Source organism: Blennius ocellaris (genome assembly GCF_963422515.1).
Source record: "Blennius ocellaris genome assembly, chromosome: 8".
Classification (NCBI taxonomy): domain Eukaryota; kingdom Metazoa; phylum Chordata; class Actinopteri; order Blenniiformes; family Blenniidae; genus Blennius; species Blennius ocellaris.
Genome location: NC_137657.1, coordinates 18,361,807 through 18,386,288, shown reverse-complemented (window position 1 = coordinate 18,386,288; position 24,482 = coordinate 18,361,807). Strand labels below are relative to the sequence as shown.

Genomic DNA, 24,482 nt, shown 5'->3' with positions numbered 1-24,482 from the left:
CTCGTCAAAGTCACTCAAAACATTAGGATTGCTCATTTTTCATGCTTCCAAATACATCAACTACAAAAGGCTCACTTGTTGAACCAGATATACCATGAGCGAATGTTATGCTGATTTGATGTATTAATTTGCGGTTTTACCTTAAAGAGTCGGAAGGCGGTCATCCAACAGGTCCTGCTCTGCTCATCCTCAGCACAGAGCATCCTCAACTCCTTCATCTCCCCTCGTCCTTTATTGGGCTGCCAACCAACACAGAGTGTCACAACACAGATAATACAGGATGCTGCTTGACTGCTGCTATCACTTAGGATCTTAACTAAAATGAATCATTGAAATAATTTTATTTTTCTGTTTCTTATCTTACCAATACACCACTAAACTTAAAATTTGGACTCATGCATAAGGGTTCAAGCATTCCTCTGCTGACATGGAAAACTGCACAGGATATGAATCACTATATATAGCATCTCATTAATTTAGTGTTTCATGAAATCCATTTCATCTGCCGTCTGAGACTCACCTTGATACAGAATTCGTAGTCTGTGGGTGCGGAGTGCTGTTTTTTGCTTGTGACGACCATAAAGATGTTGCTGTCCTCTAGGTCTGCTAGTAACTGTAGATGTCTGGGCTCCTGGAGACAGAAAGAATGAACGTGTCAATGCGTCACGTAGAGACAGGGCCTGGAGGTAGACTGCCAGACAGAGACAGACAGGCACTTTCTTTGAAGATATCTTCTTTTAAACCACCGTATATATATATTGCATCTTGAGTTGCGGTTACCTTTGAGGTTCCTTTTGTAGAACAGTAGAGTCCTGAGCGCCGCAGGAACATGTAAACTTTTTTCCACGACTTCCTGCCCACGTCCTTCATGTACAGATGCCCCTGGATTTCTGGACAGCTACTGGTTGCAAGGATGTTCTGAAAGGAGACACGGGACAAACAATGCTGAATTTATTTGCTCTGTGATGTCTTCCGCCAAGGACGCTTTGTCTCGGAAGACAGCATTGGGTGACATCTGTAGCCTCTAAGCGCTCCGTCACTGCCACAGCCAGACACCGAGAGCTGCAGCAGACACAATCTGGAGAGACTTTAAAGACAGGAGGCAATCGCTTTTTGTCAAGGAACTGTGTCATCTGGGTATCTTGCCGGAAGAGCATGCGTGACAGGGCCAGACAGTACACTGCTGTGTGCGGATACATGTGAATGGTGGAGTTTATTCATGTTTCCAGCTCTGTCTGTAATTAGCTTTTATAACCATTTTTAGTAAGAACATAAAAATATCAGAGCACAGTGTCATGTTATGTAATGTTCCTACTTTGACAAATACAGTTCAATGAGCATACACTACATATAGAGTACATTCTGTTTTGGTACTCTTAAAGCCTATACTGTCTTACAGACATTTGGAATATTAATAGCTTGTGGTTTTCATGTTTTACTAAAATATCACACCATGAAGTGGCAGGTTAAGTCATTGAAGCGTTTTTGGAATCTGTGGCTTGTGGCTGAAAGAGTAACTGTTCCAGAGGTCTCTTCAATATTCAAAGCACATGTTTCCCAGTGTTTTGGAAACATCTCACAATGGGCCTCATGCATGAACATTTTTCCAACATTTGTGGAGCGCACATTCACACGCAAAGTTAATTCAAAAAGCTCTCTCTCTGAGGCGCTACAGCTCACTGCTTTGTGTTGACATACGCTTCTTGGATAATGCCTGAATATTGCAAACACCTGGATGATTCGGGCTTGGAAAGTGCCAAGGTTTGGACAGCACTCTAATTGAGTGCAAAGAATTTGTGTTTAAAAGAAGTCAAACATAGGGAATTCCTGACACGACAACGAGCTCAGCCGATCCCCTTTCATTTATTGACTCCTACAGTATGTGGAGCATAACCGAGCATAACGTCTCCATAATCAGCAGGGGAGTTAAAAGCTTTTTGTGAGTGGAGAGGATGAAGGGATGGATTCCACTTGTGGTCCCGTCTCTGACAGCAATACAGAAGAGAACCATACTGCATGTAAATCCTCCATCCAATAGAAGAAAAAAAAAGCCCTGTAAATCCCAACAATCTTTTTGTATGTTCCCTTCCACATTTTTTCTTTTCCTCAATCCTGAAGAAGATCATATGGCCCCTGGAGATGCTTGTAAGGAACGTTTATGTACACATGTGACACAAGTGCATTAATTTGCCAAGTGCAAATAAAAAAAACAAAAAAACAAAAAACGAGGAACTCTATGTTCTATTTCTGATTGCCTAATTCCAACCATCACAAGTGTTGGGCATGCGGTGCGTGCACCGAGACAGTTATGTGTCAACAGAGGATCAACAGTAGTCATTACTGCAGGCTCTGACGAGACACACTGTCTCAGGGTCAGAGGTGAGGTATGCCAGCCTGATTGTACAGTATGCAGCAGGTGCTGACTCCAACATACACTAAACTGTGTGCGTGTCAGGAACAGCAGTGACAATGAAAGACAAAACAAATGTGCATGCGTGCATGCGTTCGAGCGTCGAGCGTACCTGCAGGAGTTGAGACGGCGGGATTGTGTGATTGGCCTCCTGGCACCACGCGACCATGTGCTCGGGGAAAAATGTCTGGTGGAGGAAGAGCGTGGCGAGACAGAGAATGTCAGCAACTGTGATAATAATTATAGGGTGGGAGTGTGTGACAGAAAGAGACGTCACGCAAATTTCATTAGTGCAGTCAGCTGTCATAATATTTCACAAGAACATAAAATGTTAATAGACACCTTGTCAGGGTACGTGCTCGTCAAAACAGCAGTCACACAATGTGGGGATTAAATTAACTTAAATACTGCAAAAACTTGAACGTATGCTAAAGAAATGTGACGTAACATAGCTATCCTTTCAGCAGCTGTAAATGGACAAACCTAAAACTAATAACGGAAGAAAATATGACTTGGAATACATCACAAAACTGTAAAAAGAAAACTCTCAAGCACTATTGCCCTCAGGTTTGTCTTGTACTGGCTATAACATATTTCATCAAGAGCATGTCAAGAGTGACACAGCAAGTTAAGAAATGTTGGAGAAAAAACAATTACCAGGGGGTTTCTGAAGAACTCATATTTGGCATAGTTCTTCCTGAAGAGGAATCTACTGTCGCTGTTCATGGAGGCTTGCACCTGAACCACCAGCTCATGGTCTTCTAGACAACGCTCTGAAAGGACACAAGTAAATAGGGGGAGAGGCTTATTAGGCTTATTTCACAATACCCAAAAAAGCACTTGTTGTATGTTGATTTTTTTAAACAAAATCTCAATAACATCTCAATAACATGCAACATAGTCCATTACCAGTCCTGTAAAGGTGTACCCTGCACTCGCTCACTGATCTCGTGACCCGCGGCCCTGAATCTTAGAACACGATGAGGCGCTCACTTCATTGTACTGCTACAGCACAGCATCATCAAAAGCATAGTGTGAGCTCACCCTTCACTTTAAATATTTGTATGACACATTTTAAAAAGGAAACAAAGAAAGATTTATAAAACTTTGGAATGATTCTGGTTTACTTATGGCACAGTACAACGGCAGTCACGATGACTACAGTTTCATCGGTTTAGCCTCAAAATACAGCTGTGACTGATGATGAAACACAGGCCTTGGAAGGAAAAGAAGAGTGTTTAGCGTGTGAGTGTGGTGAGACATAACTATGATTTATACGTTTGATTGTGAAAGTGAAACCGGACCCAAGTCAGAGGTAAAACCTAACAGGTCCTGCCATGCACTTAATTAAAACCATCCATTTTATTCTATTAGACTTTATTACATTGCATGCTTCCTGTTGTTTCCAAAACCAGAGGGTGATTTGACATGAAAATAAAAATCTAACTTTTTCTCACATCATTATCTCACTTCATGTGCCCCCCCCCCCCTTATCCCCCTCCATCACAATCTCTTCACACTGTCACAACTCATCTTTCTCTCTCCATTTCATCCAGTCGCCTTCCTGATGAGTCACTCACGTCCGTGACCATGACTCACCCCAGCAGCACCACCGCACTGTCCCAGAGCTGTTAACAGTTTGGGGCTTACAAGTAGAGGTCAATGGTACTTATCTCAAAGGGCTATTTCATCCCATTCAGCAGTGCACCAGGAGTGGGCCGGGCCGTACAGGAATAGGCCTCTCTGTTCAAACACACTATTGTTCTGGACTCTCTGAGACTTCTATTCTCGTCTCCCACTCAACCACATGTGCACACATGAAGGATTATGGGGCATGTATGTGCGGCGTCGGCATACACATGCATGTAGTGTTCCTAATAAATGTGAAACTCTTTTTTTTTTTTTTTTTTTTTTATATACATTGAACACTTCGTTCTCCTGACATGATACAAAATCTACCTGTAGAGTCAAAATGGGTTTTGGATTTGACAACTATGTTTCAAATGACTCGCTAAGCACACAAGTCTGGGTTTCTGTTTAATTAAATCTTGATGAAAGACTACGAGAAACAAAGTCAAAAGTGATTTAAACACATTTTTTATAACAACGTGTGATTGAAAAGCAATTAGAAAAGAAAAAAGAAGCAATGTCAACAACAGAGCAGGAAAAGTTTAGTAAAATTACACAACTCAACGATATCCTAATTACTGTGTAAAAATATCAGAGGATGTATACAGCACATAGAGGGATAACACAATTAAATTTAGATTATTGTTTATTGCTGTGCGATCATGACCACACTTGAGGTTTTCTACTGCAAACTGCAGTACATGCACACATTATTACAGCATTGCTTGTAGCGCATAGTCATTACCATATTGCATTCCCTTATCTTAGCCAAACTTTAACTATACAACATAGCTGTAACCCGAAACCTGAAACCACACCTGAATATATGTAAAAAATCTTGGTGTTCTCAGCTTTCAGGTCTGTAGCAGGGAAAAAAAACATCTACTCTGTACACACACAAACCTCAACCATCAAGATAATTTTCTCACTCTACTCCCCTTGATCTTGACTCAGAATTGTGATCTAAACATAATTTGATCAAATCAAAATTCATAAATGGGCAAAACATTAAATAGTCCACCTTTACGGTACTTTAAAGCTAAACAGGACCCCCTTGAGTGTCGTGAGCTCCCAGGTTATAGCCTCACAAAGACAGTATAGGCACACATCCATACACACTTCATTAGAGGGTTACTTTTCTGAAAGCTGCTGCTTCATGACATCTCATTTACTGGGCTCTCCAAACATTAAATAAGGGAAAATAGTTATTCCAGACCTGAAAAGAGTACAGTTGCAGGTCAGGTGCACCAAAATAGAAGATGGGCTATAATAGTTGTACAGCTACTCCAGGCCAAAAATGATGTCATTCACAATGAGAGAGCCTAACTGTATTTGGCAGCATCACGTTGGCAGCAGTGATCAGAAATGTAAGCAGACCAAGATGGATGGTGAAATATTAGATTAGAGCCATGGGACCAGTACTTAGAATAATAAAGTATTTTCAAAAAGTTTCCTCACCTACAGCATAACAGCCAGCAGAAAACCTAATTACACACACAGGTTGTCAGTTAAAACAGCAGAAACTAAATGTTTTTACATGTGTTTCTCAGCATGTCTCTTTCAGCAGTTTGTTTCAGTACCACAGCTCGATATGAAATTACACCCACTTCTCTCCCACATCTGTTTAACTATACTGACATGAGCAGAGAGCAAAGGCTCAACTTGTCTTCCATAAGTGCTTTATAATCGCAGTTTCCTGAGGGGGAGGCTGCGCTTTTCACCGCTCAGCTGGCCACAACTTTCCAAAGCTACTGTTACACTTCCAAGTCTTAACACAAAATCACCTTGACAAAGATACACTGCTTTGACTTTTTTTTTTTTGTGATTAGCTTCTGGCTTTTCACCATTTACAGTTTTGAAAGTGGCCTTTTTATGGCACGTTATTTTCAGGGTAATACATTTGTATTGATCAATAATCCATGCATAATTTACTGGGGTGGTCCTCCCACGCAGGGGCACCAGAGAGCGTTGTGTAGCTCAAGTAAAAATCTGTGGTGGGGGGTGGGGGTTGCCTTTCTTTCATTTAATTTTTGAAGAAGGCATTCTAACAAAAAAGAAATACGTGGAAGGAAAACAAATATTATTTTAGCCCCCCCAAAGACTTCTGAGCAGAATTTATCTTTGACATGAAATAGAGATAAATTAATTTGATAAAATAAGCTTGAGAGCAGTAATGACAGAAGCAGCCTGGTTGATATTTGTAATCGAAAGTCTCAAACTAGCACAAGAAGTCTTGTACTTCTTACTGTATTTGGATCCTTTCAGAAAACAAAATTATTTCAAAAACATTAAAAATATCCAAATTAAGTTGTAGTTCTGTGAGAAGGGTCATATTCGCATATCTGTATACTTTGCAATCCCTGAACTACTGTATGTAGGAATTTGCTCTTTTGAATGAAGTAAATGAAAACATATAAATCTATAGAGGGACACAACTCCAAAAGTCTGTTGCTATGTTTCAGTGTAAAGAAGCAAAATATAGCGAGAAATGTAAAAAACAAAACAAAAAACAAAAAATGCCCTCTATTTGCAGGCAGTGTTTTCAATTTTGTTGTAATCCTCTCTGCAGCTGTGTCTGTCTTCAGGCTAATGTTGGCAAACATCTGAAGCTCCTCACGATCGGCAGGATTCAGCATACATGTCTTTGTGTTGTTGCTGTTGATTTTCACACTAACAGTACACTGATGCTATGTTGTGTGCAATAGGAGAGACAGTCTTTATAACTGAGACTTTTCTTTAAAACGTCAGCCCAAGGAAATAATCCAGAAAGCGCAGTGGACCCTCTGGTGGGCTGGTTTAGGCTGGTGGGCTGAAAGTGAGACATCCCTGCTCCAACTGCCAATGATCAACCATTTGAAAACCAACATGATTTAAGCCTTCACTATTGAAATTGGTGTTCCACAAGAAAAAAAACTACTCCTTCCACATTTTTTGATTGCAGTCATCATTTTGACCTTTTTACACAAGGCTGATTGTAGGTTTCTGGTTCAGTAAGTGGTTGTATTTTCAGAGGGGTGGTGGTGGTGGTGGGGTCTGCATGACTGAACTACAGAACCTCTAACCTGAAAGAAACCCTTCATCAATCATCATCACCACTTCTCTGACATCATGCCACTGTCACAGCTTTGGATTCATGTAATGCTGCAGCAGCTCTGACATGCTGAGATGAGAGAAAGTGAGAAAAAAAGTTTTGTTCCTGAGTTCATCACTTACATCACTACATCTCCTAATCCGCAAGCGTCATTAATCAACTTCTCTTCATTTAGCGTCTCATCCTCTAACATCCACTAAGAAACCCCTCATGCAATTCCCTTTTCAGTAACAACGGAGGAAAATCTTCCTTAACAAGTTGCTCAGGGTATATTTTAATGAAGGGTGGAACTGTCCTGGATTTTTGTTCATAATTATGATGAATTTTTATCTGATTTTGACTAATAAAAATGTCCAACAGTAACCTCGAGTCAACCTCCCAGAGTTACAGAATATCAAGATCTCAACTTAGATATGCAACATTATGTTAATTTGCTCAGAAATGCCCAAATGAACCCAGGCATGGAGACTTCAAACTGTAAAATGTAGCACATTAGTGTTTGTTTCATTTAAAAAATATGACAGAAGGGAATTTTTGGAAGTACAGGTCCTGAAACAGTCAAGAAGTATTGAACAGAAATAATAAGGAACCCTATAAAAGACTTTAAAAAAAAAATAAAAAAAAAGAATTAAAGAATTAAGCATTTTTAACCATTTTTTTCATAATTCACATACAGAAAAATGGAATAAAAATCAGCTCCATAGCAGTGCAAACTAAACATCGTTAATGATAGTAGATATTACTCCATCTCACAAAGATGAAATCTTCTTTCAATTGTCTATTCACTGTTGAATCCGAAAATATTTAACCTAAAAGTAACTCCAGTGTCTGCTACAGCAACCCATCACACAGCTACTGTGTTCTACCTGATTAGATCACTGGACATCATGGTTCTGTGCATTCATACCATGTGTAGTATGTGCATGCTCTCATGCTTGAAACCATGGCTGCGTGAGAATATGTGCCTTGAATGCCTGCCCAAGTATGCGGGCACGCATGCATATCATCACATGTATGCATGCATGCATGCATACATGTTCATGCACCTGTGTGAGTGATTGTGTGAGGGATTGTATTGCATGTCCCAGCCCACCCAAAAGCCAATAAGTTTCTGTGTGGGCAAAATGAGCATATGTGAGAGTCATGTGCGTTTGGATTGTTTCAGTGAGCAAGTGTGTCTGCGTGCGTGTTTGTGTGTGTGTGTGTGTGCGTGTGTGCGTGGTTGCACGGCTTTGCCCATTACCTAGTCCTAGCAGCGGGTGGTGTTCAACAAGTGCCCAACTGTTGTCATCCACACAATGGCTTTTATAAACCAGGAGCTGGCACAGGTCCCTGGCAGTCATGTCGGCTGGGATCTCCACAACTTTACCCATGCCGTCTTCACTGAAGATCTTCACAATCTGGGAGGGGAAAAAAAAAAAAAGTTAAAATTAAACAGAGCCCATTTTGAAGCATCAATAAAAGAAGTTGGAAGTAGACAAAAAAAAAAAGGTTACGTCCAGCTTTTTTTGGGGCGGCCGTAGAAAGACATTTGCACAATTTTAACTGAAGCTAGTATGACAGCTTAAACATGAATGCTACTTGTAATCAAGTCATTTAAGACAAATCCTTTTACAAAACACAGCTTAATAAGTGGGTGAAGCCAGCAATTTTCTTCAAACACTCGCACAGTATTTATCATATGGCTATCCATGCACTATAGCATATACCGGCCTGTAATTATAGCACCACTCACAATAGAAGAAGAAGAAGAAGCAGAAGAAGAAGAAGCAGAAGAAGAAGAAGCAGAAGAAGAAGAAGAAGAAGAAGAAGAAGAAGAAGAAGAAGAAGAAGAAGAAGAAGAAGAAGAAGAAGAAGAAGAAGAAGAAGAAGAGAAGAAGAAGAAGAAGAAGAAGAAGAAGAAGAAGAAGAAGAAGAAGAAGAAGAAGAAGAAGAAGAAGAAGAAGAAGAAGAAGAAGAAGAAGAAGAAGAAGAAGAAGAAGAAGAAGAAGAAGAAGAAGAAGAAGAAGAAGAAGACATTCAAGTGCATCTAGTAATTGTGGTGCTAAAAATCACAGACAAGCATTTCTTAAAGGAACTTGTTGGTGTGACATATAAGCAAATATTCTGCCAGGAGATTACAAGACTGCGCTCTTGTTTACACAAATGGGATATACTATACTATAAAGGGAAACAGGACTGAAGTTTTCAACTATGGCTTCTCAAGAACAAATATGCAAGTATGTAGACCACACTTGTATGATTTTGGAAAAGTCCAGTTTCACTTTGTTTCCATTGATAATCATTTCTGACAGTTACTCCATAGATAAATATGTTGTATAACAATAATACTTAATCAGGTGCTGTACACCCCCCCCCTCCAGGAAATAACACTGCCAGGCTGATCGAGCTGGATTGTTTTAGATTTCCTTCTACTAAATGTCCACAGGTTGATTTCCACAGGATGCAATGCTTGAAGAAGCAGGGGATACACACGTTTGTAAGGACACTGAAAAACTAGAGCAGCCTACTTAGCCTACACAAGAATCCAGCCGAGTAATCCTTCACATGTAATGTATGCATGCTTCCCACATCATACATCATGACAAAGAAATGCTGTTCTCGAGCGAAGAAAAGATCCATCTTACAATATCACAGTTTGGACAAACCAGGCCTGAAGCTCCCCACAATTCAAAAATGTCCAAGACAAAAAGGCAAGGAAGCCTCAGTCATTCAAAGCTGTTGACGTATTTGACTCTTTTTCCCCCCCTCTTTGCTCTGCTGACATCTTGAAAAAGACAAATTGTCTTTGGCCTTCAAGGTATTTACACATTCCATTTCTTGCCTCTGGTTAAATATGGCAGCACTTCAAAGAGAAACAGTACCAAATTGTAAAACAGAGAAAGAGTGAAGCAGGCACAGTGAAGCTAGACACACGCTCGGGGAGATAAGAGGCACAAAAAGAGAGCTGTCTTACCTCCACGGCCGGCAATAGGCAACAGTCCGGGAACACGAAGGCATTTTTGGAGAGTCTGTTTCCCCGAGCACTCACATATACACACTCACTTGCACACAGTCCCTTAGACAGAAAACCGAGCTGTCCTGTCACCCTCCGGGAAGAAAGATACAAATTTGAATGCCAACCGCTGACAGTTGCAGTTGTTCTACCTGTCATAGAAAATAATCCTTCAATCTATCTGTAGGCCACCGCGTCTCCCCCCCCAAAAAAAAGGAAAACCAAAAAAGAAAAAAGGACAGTCGAGAACTGTCTATGTGACCTAAAGTCGATGTGTGTATACAGCACACAGGACAGACCCAGGCAGCGATCAGATGGCAGCAGGTACAGTGCTTCCAGTGCCGGCTGAGTCTGACAACTATTCTCTCTCTCTCTCTCTCTCTCTCTCTCTCTCTCTCTCTCTCTCTCTCTCTCTCTCTCTCTCTCTCTCTCTCTCTCTCTCTCTCTCTCTCTCTCTCTCTCTCTCTCTCTCTCTCTCTCTCTCTCTCTCTCTCTCTCTCTCTCTCTCTCTCTCTCTCTCTCTCTCTCTCTCTCTCTCTCTCTCTCTCTCTCTCTCTCTCTCTCTCTCTCTCTCTCTCTCTCTCTCTCTCTCTCACACACACACACACACACACACACACACACACACACACACACACACACACAAAGGGTTACAGCCTCAGCTACGGCTCCGAGGCACACTGAATCAAACCACACGCTCACCAACCAATCATAAAGCTGCAGTGGGCTGATGTAAATCATTCCCACACAGACCTAAGCGCACACACAGACACACACACACACACACGCACTCCAGTCGACACACAGACGCACAGTCATGCACAGACCCAGCCAACTTTTTTCAGACCTCTCAAAGCTCCCTGCTTCAGTTTCCTGTCAGATCCCGATGTGAGAAGTTTAACAACGGTGTGGGGCAAAGGGAGGGAGAAATTAAAGCAAGGAGGGAGAAAAGTTTGTTTCTTACTGCCTCCAAAAAGGTACGAGGTGTTTAGAAGAAAGGGTACATTGGCTGGAATGGGACCACCGCCCTCCCTCCCATCATCTCTTCCCCCCCATATTCCCTTCCTGTGGCTTAACTTTGAACTTCCAGGCAGATTTCTTAGCCTCATTCAGCAGTACACGACTCATTACAGAGCAAATGAAATGAAACAAACCTGGAGCCGCACTTGAACACTTCTCTCCTCGCGGTGAGCTTTGTGCAACATCCTTTCTCAAAAAACAAAACCAAAAACCAAAACCCTGAAAAACCTTGAGATTCTTGCAGACACATACACACATTTGTAGACACAGCCCCCCCACTCAGCACCCCACTCCCCACACGTTTGACGGTGATATTTCATATAGCAAGAGATGAACAAAAGCTTTGACGCTGTCTGGGAGTGACAAGGGGAGCTTTACATTGTCCTTGATGGAACTTTTTCTCCACTTTAGAGCAGACACGTGTGTGCGTACACGCGCATGTGGGTGTGTGGTGCAATTGTAGGTGTGTGGGTGAAAAGTAATCAAGGAAAAGCATAGCTCCACAGAACATTGGAAGAAAGCGTGGTAAAAGTGGTAGCAGTAAATGAGATACAACATTTATTACACCGGGAAACTTTTGGGGAGAGGGAGAGGAGAGAGCGAGAGAGAGAGAGCGAGAGAGAGAAAGAGAGAGAGAGAGCGAGACAGAGAGTGTGCTTGCGTGCACGATTGCACATGCACTATATGTGGGTGTGTGTAGGATTGAGAGAAACTGGAGACAGACGGATGTGAGAAGTGAAGGAAAAAGAGTGGGAAGTAGAAGGAAGTGAGAGAGCAAGAGTGAGAGACACTGTCTGGTGACACTGCAGCAGAATGTTGAGTATGAATGCTTTCTACTGTTAACTACATATCTAGCCATCACAGCTGTCTTTCCCACCCACCCATTTGCACAGAGTAAGACACACTCCATGCTTACGTCACGGTTTGTCAGCCAAAGGGGAAAGCCCCAAGAAGGCTTCACGCATAGTCATTGCACAGTGGAGTTTTCTTGGTTTTTTTTTAACATATGATACCATAACTATATTAATAGCTAGTTGGTTTCTGTCTTCGTCATTTCAGAACAATGAACCAGGAAAACGTAATACATTGACCTGGTTTGGTGAGAACAGCTAAACAGGTTTAACAATGGTCCGTTCCAACGGTATAACAACAAGATTAACCCAATACAGAGGTGGCATCAGGGCATTGTTTTGCCAATACAAAGATTGAAGTGTTAGCAGACAAATCTAAAGATAAAGCCCAATTTGAAACATTAGGTCTGCATTAACTGTATTACTACCAAAAAATTGTTTTTTACCCAAGCCAGCACAAAAATGATGCAGTAAATGAAACAGTTCTGATGAACCATGGTGGGTTGAGTCAAGGAAGAACCAGAAGGATTAGGTAATTCAACATGGATGATTATGAGCAGATACATAACACTTCCCCAATAAACCCAATATGCATCACTACTCCTAAGAACTAAAATCAAGGGCCAACCCCCCCCAAAAAAACCAAAAATAAATAAACATTGCCACCCACTGCGGTACAGATTCTGTAGGTGACCATTTACTACTACAAATATCAAGGACGTGATCCTAAATCCACAAAATATATTGTTTCAGACAAGGCTGTACAGATTCAATCGTACGATGCATGGGAAACTGACCGGCAGTGTTTCTGCATTAAATTAAAATGCCTTCTATCAGATTACATGACAACTAATGCCTCATTCATGATCTGAGTCATACGCTGCACACAGATCTCAGACGGTCTTTAAATGACTGTTTCTAATAGTCATTGCTCAAATGCTGCCATGTCAGATATTGACCTATGTGTTCTTCTCCAGTGAATCTCCCTCATCATAGTCAACAGCTCCAAGAGCATATGCAAGAGGTGACAAATGCACAGTCCATTTAAACCCGTAGACCTTCACATGCTAGAAAAGCTTAATTCAAAATCTTGTTCCATCTCAATGTGGCGCCCCAATCAACCAAGCAAAAAATCCCAAACCGAACACAGAGGTTATCCGGATAGTAAGCATTAAAGAGGAATGAGCACTAAAAGTAATAATCATGCTGCAGGTGCTTGGTCAGACGTCATGGTCATCTCTCACTTTGCAATTACTTGAACAGGCAGAGTAGAGAATGACTTCAAGCTGCATCACCACTGAAGAAAATAATACCACTGTATAATAACGTATTTCTGCTAATCTTTTAATATTTATTCAAAATACGTAAAAATTGGAACATTACAAATAACCATCTATACTTCCGCTGATCATAGAAGAAAGACCAGACCTGTGAAGTAGGGATGGATAATGAAGATGTCAAGCAAGAAATCAGGCAAAGAGAGTGAAAGAGGGGAAAAAAATTTTTTTTAATACTTTTACATAAGTACTCATTCAGATAGAAAAAGAGAGCAGGGCCTCCCAACCTCTCTGATGACTCAGCTCTGATAGCTCTGTGATGTAATCCTTCAGGGAGAGACTGAAAGCTTCAGGCAACACACACACACACACACACACACACACACACACACACACACACACACACACACACACACACACACACACACACACACACACACACACACACACACACACAATGCAGGCGCCCAGATATGTGTGTCTATGTAAATACACGCACGCACACAATGAGAAACTGTGTGTACACAGACGTGTGTGTGCACGCCCAGTGGCTAATACACACATCAATCTGTTTGAGAATTGGCTGCTATGCTATAAATAGCTCCACTGGTATTACGTACACATTACAGGCCATTACATCAGATAGGAGTTTCTAAAAGACTGCACATATAAACCTGCACACATTAGGTAGATTATATACAGGTGGCATTGTATAGCCTCAGAAATAAAGGGGCAGCCCACAACACAGTGAGGTCGGCTTGGTAAAATAACAGCTGGAAGGATGATGAAAAAAATTGCACTGCAACAGATTGTTCGTAAATACAGTGGTAAGAAAAAGTAAGTGAACCCTTTTGGAAATTGCTAGTTTTCCCACATTAATTGGCCATAAAATGTGATCCGATCTACATGTCAGCCACAAGTATAGACGCACTGAGATGGAACTGTGAATATCTCATATCGTTGAGAGGGATTTTCTTTTTTTTCCACCAGCAGTGTGCATGGATGTGTTCCATAAAATATGACCGCAGTATCTGTGCAGTATTAGATTAAGCAGTGAGTGTGTGTGTGTGTGTGTGTGTGAGAGAGAGAGAGAGAGAGAGAGAGAGAGAGAGACTCAGCAATGCAAACCCATTCTCTTTCCAAATAGACTAAAGAAATCCATACTTTTTCTTAATACTTTATGCTGTCAGGTGACACAGTCAACTGCAAATTCAACCCAGTTGCCAATTCCCATGTCAAATCTACCCAGAGTCCTGACATAAGAAGAAAAGCTTTTATGATTTCCATGCTCATAAACTTTGAAGCTTTGAAATAACTCTTCAGGTGAGGGACAATTGTTGCTTTCTCAAATGTATTTTTTGCAATAATGAAATCCAGTGTCAGACGATCAAGGCTTTATTCGCAGTCTCAGATTTATAAAAGCCCTACAGGTCTCCAGAAAAGAACTGGAGCCATTGATAGACTGATTTGGCTCACACGACCCACCCATATTCCCACTAACAAGTACCCTCTATGAAGGCCCTCTGACTGTAATGCGGTGCTGTGTGTGGTCTGGGCTGATTCTGGAAACTGACGTCCGTTGATGAGATGGAGACACAAAAAACTGAATGAGCCCCGGACAATTGGCTGTCCTGCGCTCAGCGCCCGTAGTCAGCAGGAGTGGGAGGCAGCAGCCAAGAAAACTCTGCTGACTCATGAAGAAGGGACACTGAACTGTCCCTTGTCATCTAATTACCGCATCAAATTAAGACCCAAGATATAGGCTCAGCGAAGCAAAAGAAGGCAGAAAGGGATTTAGTGGGTAGGGAACTGAACGAAGGGAGGGTGGAGGGTGGTTGGAGGGGTAGGAAAGGGAAAGAAAGAGGGATGATAATATATAAAGAATATGTATGGAGTGAAACACAGGAGGAAAAAACTCCCAGTGCACTCTGACAATACAGAGTCATGTAAGGTGGCCGGTAGCCATCTCTGCTACTATGCAGCCATGAATCTGACTGTACACTAGGTACTAGGTAGTTAGCTACAACACAGAGGCGGATCTTTCTGCACACAATGGAGTCCTAACGCCCTCTCAGACCCACAAACGTAGAGTTTAGCAGATTTGAGAACTGTGCCTTGTCAAATTTTAAAAAGACAACAAAGGTCACATTGCCAAATTTATGTCAGACATTTGGACAAGCCATATGAACATCATGTAAATGTATTTATCACAATAGAGAGAGATATTAGAAATCTCCAGGCCGATGATCAGACTCAAGACACAAAAAACACACAACCCCCCCCCCAAAAAACAGTAGTACTTCTGGTTGCACAAATTTCCAATTGTATGCATTTTGAAGAATACAGTTCATCCCATATGAACGATGTAGTATCTTGAAGCTCTGTGTTAATCTGAAGAAGACCACTACAAGTTTTCTTTCATCCAACAACAATACTTTTTCATGTATCATCATCTTTCTTTCCCACTTTGATAGTTTACAGTTTGGGCTAGCTTACGTCACCATGGACCATTTTCTAGTTAAGCTGCTATATGTTTACACTGCTGAGAGACGGTATTGCACTTGTGGTGGCTATACTACAATTGGTGCTAAACAATGAAAACTGAATTAAATGAATGAATAGTCTAAATATTACCATCAAATACTTTCATCCACCCATCTCTCGATCCCTTATTTCCTTTATTCCTAGTCATATATAAATAGATAGGTTATATGTGTCAGTTGGGGTTACATTTTTGTGTGTTAATCCTTTGTAGGAGTTATTTGGAATCTTTGTAAATACATCTTTGTATTTTGTTGCATTTATTGTTGTGAAAGCAGCTGGAAATTAGAATTTACTTCAGCATCAATGCAGTGTTTATCGCTCTATCATCTCTCTTTTAAACTCAATTTCGACAAAGTTATGTTTCTCGCTGTGACTACCTGGTGGGAAGCGCCCTGCAGGAAGCAAAATATTTTACCAACAGGAGCCACAGTGGGAGCGGATGCCTAATTGTGCACTGAGGCTCATTGCCAGCAAACCCTGGACAGCAAGTGTACTTTCAGACTACGGCTGATTTGGAGCTATTGTCCAATTACAGCAGGAGGGCAAAAGAAGGGGGTGGTGGTGACAGCGAAATTGTAATTCTGAAAACAAAGGCTGACATCACTGCCGTGATTCTAGCAGTAAAATGGAAATGGTCTGTTTGTTGTATAGTAAGTAAGTAAGTATGTCCACTATAGAACAAGTGGACATTTTTAACTATCATCCACCATGACCGTTTATTTTCCTGTTCAAATTCATTACAAATCGACAAAACAAATCGCAGTTGGGATCACTGTGCTACTCAAAAGGGGGAGCATGAGAGTTGAATATCTGCAGGTTTTCACATGGTGTGATTACAACAAAAAGACCAGCAGTATCACAGGCGAGCGCAAACACTTATTTCTCATTCAGATGAATCACAGCATGTGCTTTAGTCAGTTCTGTACAAACTGTCCTCAATAACAGGGAGTTTTCTCTTGAGACGTCAAGATCATAGTGTCTTCTGTGTGCCAGTGTCTCTTTCTCTCTCCGTCTTCTCTTTCTCTCTCAATCTGCTGACACAAATCCCATTGCCAGCTCTTTGAGAGGGGCCCTTCTCTGTTTAATATCTTTGATGAGGAACCTCTCAGATATGAAACTTGTTCCACAAAATAAAACCTGAAGTGTAGGGGTCACAGATTCTTCAACAGCAATTTTTTTTCTCTTGTCTATTTTTTTTTTTGCCTTGGTAAAAAAAAGACTGCTTAAATATTATGACTATTCAATTAGATAAACTCGGTAGACATACAAATTGCTGGCATTCATTTCTACTCGTCTCATGGCTTTTTAGACTCGGCTGTCTCCTTGATGTGACATTCTGTAATCTCATTAATTCATTACAGCTTATGGAGATAATAAAGGGTTTCCTGCTCTCTTAAATACATAATGTCTGATCAAAATATTCTAATAAATTCCACTGTGTAATGCTTAAAAAAGCCCAACTTTTACAACAGTACTTGATTAAATTTTCCCTGTTTGTAGCACCTTTTAATTTCACCCGCCTCTGTATATCCCCCCCATTTCTTCCTCTCCTTTTCACAGCAGCAGCTTCGGAAATCTGAGCTGTCCTACTTTCCCCAGACAGAGAGAGAGAGAGAGAGAGAGAGAGAGAGAGAGAGAGAGAGAGAGAGAGAGAGAGAGAGAGAGAGAGAGAGAGAAAGAGAGAGAGAGAGAGAGAGAGAGAGGGAGAGAGAGAGAGCGAGAGAGAGCGAGAGAGAGAGAGCAAGCGGAAGGCAAAGAGAGAGGGAAATGCAGTCTCCATGACCTACATGAGTCCAAACAGCGCTGTTCAGCTTTGGCCAGATGAAATGCCTGCAGGCAGCAACACATAGCTTTCTCTATGCAACACATGCACACAAACAAACCCAGCCACATGCATATACACACCTGTATTCCAAATCTTTAGAAAGGAGAGTACTCAGATAATTCTTGCATTAAAAAAGGCCACACGTCATGAAACTGCACAGTATAAGTGTCATAAACTAAAAGGTTACAAGTGTCTCATCACGGATTAATGAGTGAAGGAGTATTTGCACGCACGCACGCACGCACGCACGCACGCACGCACGCACGCACGCACACACACACACACACACACACACACACACACACACACACACACACACACACACACACACACACACACACACCACACCACACACACCTGGATACTGACGATAGAATACAGAGTCAGCAGCGGAGCAGAGAGCAAACACTTTCAGGGATTCCCATTAGTTGGGCAAGTAATGGGATCTTGCCCTTTTAGCTGGGAGAAATGTGTGGCTTCTAATCTTACACAGCCTGCCTTCTGGGACAAGGAGTGAAGGATGCACCATTAAAGGTGCATCATCCCCCTGTGCCAGGGTGGTCCCGTTATGCTCCTGTGGAAAGACATTTTCCCTTTAGCTCAATTAAATACAGTAAGAAGATATAAGATTAAAGACAGCTTTAATTGTCCACTATTGTTTAATGCTTAAGTCCTTTGCACCATTCCATCAATGAACTACAAAAATCCTGAATCTCCTCAGGTGTTCAACACTGCAACCGGACTGAGATAATATGGCTTAATGCGCAGATGAAAGGGATCTCTGTGAATTGATTGGATGCATGGCATTATTAGTGCTTGCTCAGGTCTCTTTATTGCTCTTGCTGGGGTTTTTTTTTGGACAAGGTTAAAATTGTCGTGTGCACACAGGCAGAGGTGTTACTTCAGTCACAATGTTCACATTGCACATTTACACTGTTTTGTTGAGACGTCCAAGTTTTGACCACTGATATACTGGATATTTTGTCAAAACACTGAACTGAAACAACAACAACGTCTCCACTGTTTGTTCTTACCCGAAGGACAGCGGTCTGCAGATAAAATCAATTTCAGACTCCTATTAGTTATTTAGAGCATCAGCAGTGTCTATTTCATCAAATACTCATGCAGCTTTTTACTGCAACCGAGGCAATTGAATAGAAATTACAGCAAACCTGGCAACCCACAAGTGCCCCCGCCCACCCTGACTGTCACCTGTTTAAAGTGATGTTGATCATCATGTGATGCTGCCACCATATTCATACTATAAAAAGGAAATACAACTCAAAGCAGAACCTAATTTGTGGTAACCTAAACTTGTGTGATAAGTGACAAAGCTAAGGATTATATTAAATAGTTTGATGATTAATTTGATTACTTTTCTTCCTGTTTCTTCCAAATCAATCACTTTAAAACTTTATGAAAAATATTGAATAGATGATAAGAGTCAGGCTAAAAAAGAGAGGTACTTTGTTGCATATACAAGGATTTAAGTAATAAAAGCTATGTAACTTATACAGATATCCGTGAACAAGTTGTCAGGTCAACAATTGTGATTTTTCAGCAAAATTACCGCAACTTCAGAACTACAAGCTGCTACTATTTTCACACACTTTGAACCCTAAGGCTTAAACTATGATGCGTGTTTATCGACACTGATTTTAACGGTTTGAAATTTTGATACATTCTATGGGGATGAAATGTATACAAGAGTTCCCCGCTGACAGTGGAGAATGTATAAGTCATCTGGAGTGGGAATGCACAGAATGAGGTGACTTACCAACAAAAGCAGAATGAAGAAATAAACACACAAACTAAACAATTAAAAAAACAAAAATGTTTTCACTTAGTAGCATAATTTGTAAAGAGAGGCAGGCATCAGTATAAGCCATCGTTTTTATTACTTTCAGGTGCTATAAAATGTAACTGTTTGTACTCCAGGTGGGATTTTAGTGATCGGGATGAGTTTCGCTCAGGGTGCACACGCTATAAAATGCTATTACTCTGTTGTCACTTAGATTTATCGAACGCCAATTCTGTTGTCGGATTTCTTTCGGCTAAACCATTACACCGACTTATCATCCCATTACAACAGGCCACGAGTACCTGTGTGCCTGTTTGTGCTCACGTGTGTGTCTGTGACAGTGTGGCAGTAGCAGGGCGAGCAAGCAGGTTGAGGCATGTTTCCATTTAGCAGCTTGGGATAAATATGGAGCTGACACATGAGATGTTCCAGAATCAAACCACAACCTGCCTGGCTCTCCTCCAGGTTGCATTTGTTCAACAGCAGCCAAACAATTTGTATTTCACAGCACTGACTGCTGCAAATCCACTCAGTCACCCAATGCGTTGTGTATATGTTGGACCGTGTGTGTGTATGTGTGTGTGTGTCTACTTGAGAGAGAGCAGCGATATCTGTGCTGACAAAGGGTTACTGTACAGCCTGCATTCTCTCTTTACCTCTGCCATAAAGAGCATCAGTTAACAGACAACTGTGGTTGTGAGCGTGCGTGTGTGAGTGCGTGTACGACTCGAGCTCAGACTTGATGTTATGTTAGGAATAATGAAGGCAGGCCAGGTTTAAATACACACACATTAATACACGCATGCTTTAACTTGATGTACGTATCCAATTTTAGTATAGAAGATAATACAGATTATATACAAATAACACACATGCACATTTGAAATATATAAAGGAGTATCTGTGCGTGTGTGTGTGTGTGTGTGTGTGTGTGTGTGTGTGTGTGTGTGTGTGTGTGTGTGTGTGTGTGTGTGTGTGTGTGGTGTGTGTGTGTTCCTTGCTCCAATTTAAGATCCATTTAAAAACAGGTCAGCTGCTGGAAGAGTGAACCAGCAGATTTCTTGCACTGTCACCTTTGATCTCTGCACAGTGCGGCTTGCAGAACACATCAACGCCAGTACGAGAGGCAGAGCAACACACATAAACATACCACCAAGCACTCCTGCAGATGCACAAGTAACCCCACTCGTAAAGGCAAGCATACATACATTAGACACACGCTCGGCACACAAAAACCGAGCCTCATGTGCACACATGCGTGCATGCACACACACAAGCACGCACGCACGCACGCACACACACATACATACACACACACACTTACTTTTAAATGCACACAGTTCTACACAGGCCACAGACATTCCCACATGTTGAGGCCAACAGCATTCCACTCTGCTTTTACAGTGGAAACATCTGCCCTCTGACCGAGACTATTTCCAACATTCAGGAAGGCAGCAGCCAGGGAATGCCATGTTTCACTGCTAAGAGAGTGAGACAAGAGATGGATCAATGCCCATTATTTATATATGTGGTGTTTCTAATTAAAGGTTGCTGTGCACGCTGTAGCAACTGCACAATGGATGCTGTAAGGATTCACTGTGTAAAAGCTGCTCTGCTACACTGACAATCCATTTGCACTGAGACGGACATTAATGGACAACAGAGTCACTTTATAGTTCGAGAGATGCTTTGATCAATAGTTTGGATTGACTTTATATTCCGGCTGTGGAATTGTCAAAAATGTGCATTGAGTCAATACTGTTGCACATTTTTCCGAGATCCGGCAGTTCCCACCGTGTGCGGCTGTGCATGTACAACTATGTGACACGCTGGTAAATATATTTGATCGCGCGGTCAAGTTCAAGGGGCAACAATAATGAATAATATGTGGATACAAAGCACTATTTATCTGTAATATCATAAATGGTCTACAAGTTGTGCTTATAAACCACATGCATGCAAAATCCTGTCAGTTGTGACAGGATAGAAATAAAAAGGTTACCAATGGGAAAAATGACTACTTGCAAAACGAGACTTGTTTGTTATGGTGGAGTGCAAAACAGAGCTAAAGAGGTTTGGATGTTGTACCTCCACCAAGTAGGAGAATGTGACATGAATTCAGAGTGGAGACCATGACAAATACAATATCCGTGTAAAGTAGCACATCAGAGGTAAAGCAGTTGAAATCTGGCATACTCGCATACCAAACTCACATCGCTATGTCGTCCCAATGATTCCCATTCATTCAATCACATTAGTGAGTGTTTAATCGAAAGCTAAATATTTTCTGCCCTTTCAGAATTGTTCACAAGCTTTGTAACTTATCAAATGAGAGAAAGTGAAACAACAAAACAAAGATCCAAAAAGGAAAATAAGTGAGGAAGAGAAAGTATCAAAAGTAAAATAACAAAAGAAAAATCAAAACAAGATGAGAAAGAGAAAGAGTGCAAGAAAGAGCAAAGGCAGAGAGGGCTGTGGAAATGTGATCAGTACCACCATCATCAGAGCAAATGTTAATGATCCCTTCTGGGACACTGTAATGCTGCAGTTGCCAATTTAGATAAGAGAAAGACAGAAAAGAAAACTGAGGACACAGCACAACTCTCATACCTCTCACACATAACCTAAAAAACAAAACATATTTTGACAATATATATTTGAGAAAGAACTATTATGGAATGAACACATTGAATGCAACAAATGCACTTGCATGCTGCAACACTGAGTTTATAATGTTCAAAACGTTATCCATGGAATGGTCTAAAAGCACATTCTGTATCCTCAATTCCTGAAATCTGCACCAAAATGAATGGGTTATTATTTTGGTAATGTGTAAAAGCATTCCCTTCAGTGCTAAAAATATTCCAATAAACCTGCCGAATACTCAGAATGTAGCGAGACTATTTTATTAGAAACTTGTTCATCAAGACAATGATGCTGGCAAAATGCACCAACAGCCCATTTGCTAATCTTATTATTGCCAACCCAGGCTTGTCTGACACCCTGATCTATTTTAGGTATCCTACTTCATCATGTGTAAATAATCATCTTTCTAAAAAAAAATCAGATTGTTAAAGGGACAGTTCTCGAGCCCAGCTAAATTCGAAAGGACTGACATTTTGGAGTAGAAGCCCATAATATGTAGCGATGACCGAGAAGCTGAGAAAAATAAACACTAAGACTAAGACACAGAGATACTCGGGCCATTACAGAGATAATGAAACACAGACTACAGAGGCAGGGGCAGGGCATGGGGATTCTGCCATACCATAGCACAAAGCTGGCTACAGGACATCCAGTCCGAGTACACTAAATCCAACAAAATCTGGTAACCCAGTGATCAAATCAGTGTTCCCACAGTAGAACGAGTGGGGCAGCACTGGGAACACAGTGTCCAATAAAGTAAAAAATATCACTCTCCGCGGAACTGCCGAGGACACACTGAGAATGCAAACTCATAAAAATGTACAGATATCTCAGATAAGTGTGATTGCGCTTGAGGCTTCTTAGATGGTTTTTCCATTACACATTATATATCATGCAGGCCAAACTCTTGGAAGGAGTAGTATGGTTGTAATACTTGCTTTATGACTGCTCGGTTGTATGTGTTAGGATGTACAAAGATTCAAGGTTTTATTAATATGGGCACATAGAAACGCAGATGTTTTCACACACTATTGGAAAGTTAATGCTCTTTGCTGTTATGAAAGTTTTTGAAAGGTTGCACCAATAATAATGTGCACATAACAGCTACTATGATACATTAGTGTTTTGTTAGCATAGTGCAAGTCAAGTTTGATTTTAAGATTTCTTCTTTCAGTTCATCTGAAGTCAGACTAGTTACATGTAGGGAGATAAAGGAGATTGCCTATATGTCACAATTTCTGTGAGAGTCACCTGACTTTCAGTCAAATATCTTTCATGGCAGTTTGAGTGAGATCACTATTAGACCATTTCTCCTCCAGCAAACAGGAGCTTGATAAACTAGTAACATAGCTGCTTGCCGCGGCAGACAAAAGCTCTTCTAAAAGCAGTTCTATGTTCATCATAAGAACCCGTATAACCTTTTTCATCCTAGTAATACCTAACCACTGCAGCACCATCACACATAGTCATATGTCATTTGCTGCACATAATGTCATTAAATGTCCTCAAACAGTTCTGATCTCTTAAACAAGTCATTGGCAGAGCAAGTTAAGGCCAGGCCAGGCAAGCCCTTCAACAAACCCTCCAAACAAGCTATTCTGGCTTTTTGTTAATGTTTTGTCAATCAATAACTCAAGTTACTACCGACTCGGACAATGGCTGGTGAACGATGCGAGGTAAACAATGCTAGTTTGCACACGCAACACTGATTGTCACAAAACACATGTTGAGCAGCATCAAGGTCTGTAATAACGAAAGAGTCCAGCCCCCATGCAATCAGCCGGGGGCCTCCAGCAGCCCCAGACCAGGGTGATGACTGCTCCCCCAGCGCTCCGCCCCAGTCTTAAACTAACAAAATGAAACCACTTGGATGTTGTCTTCTATATTTCATTGCTTCTTACAGAACAAAGTCAAACTTTGAACCTTGATATCAGTACATAAGTTTGCTGGAAGTGCTCCCAGAACTCGAGTACATTGCAATTGACCTTTCATGTTTATTAATTTAAAATCACTCAGGATAGTCGGTTCATGCATGGAAAGACCAGCTGAAATAGGACAAAATGAGGAAAATTGCAGGGGGTGGGGGGGGCTGTGGAATAAAGTGAGGTAACATGGAATCATATAGCCATGTCAAATAGTTTGGCCAGTGATTCCTGACAGCTCTTGCACTGCGTCCTCATGCCTCCAGCAAAGAGGCCAGGGAATGAGGTAAGGAGGTGCAAAGAAAAAAAGAGCCATGATGAGAGTCCTTAAGAAAGTGCCTGGAGGATGGAAAATTCAGTAAACTAAACAGAGAAACTTCTCCGCAGCAGGCTGGCTGCCTGTACGGGATATTTGGAGGGTAGGCAGACTGGTAGATAGAGACAACGCTGACAACACTGCACAACGCTGCA

At 41.3% G+C, this 24,482-nt stretch overlaps 1 protein-coding gene across 3 annotated transcripts in view; it reads right to left on the bottom strand.

Moving 5' to 3' along the window:
- Positions 1-24,482, bottom strand: part of grb10b (growth factor receptor-bound protein 10b) — a 52,104-nt gene that overhangs the window by 6,409 nt on the left and 21,213 nt on the right. For all 3 annotated transcript variants that reach the window (XM_080500290.1, XM_080500291.1, XM_080500292.1), the window contains exons 5-10: positions 8,374-8,530; positions 3,068-3,183; positions 2,523-2,597; positions 781-918; positions 521-631; positions 141-239 (exon numbers count right to left, since the gene is read on the bottom strand). In XM_080500290.1, coding sequence (XP_080356416.1) covers positions 141-239; positions 521-631; positions 781-918; positions 2,523-2,597; positions 3,068-3,183; positions 8,374-8,530 — 696 coding nt within the window. The remainder of the gene's footprint in view (positions 1-140; positions 240-520; positions 632-780; positions 919-2,522; positions 2,598-3,067; positions 3,184-8,373; positions 8,531-24,482) is intronic.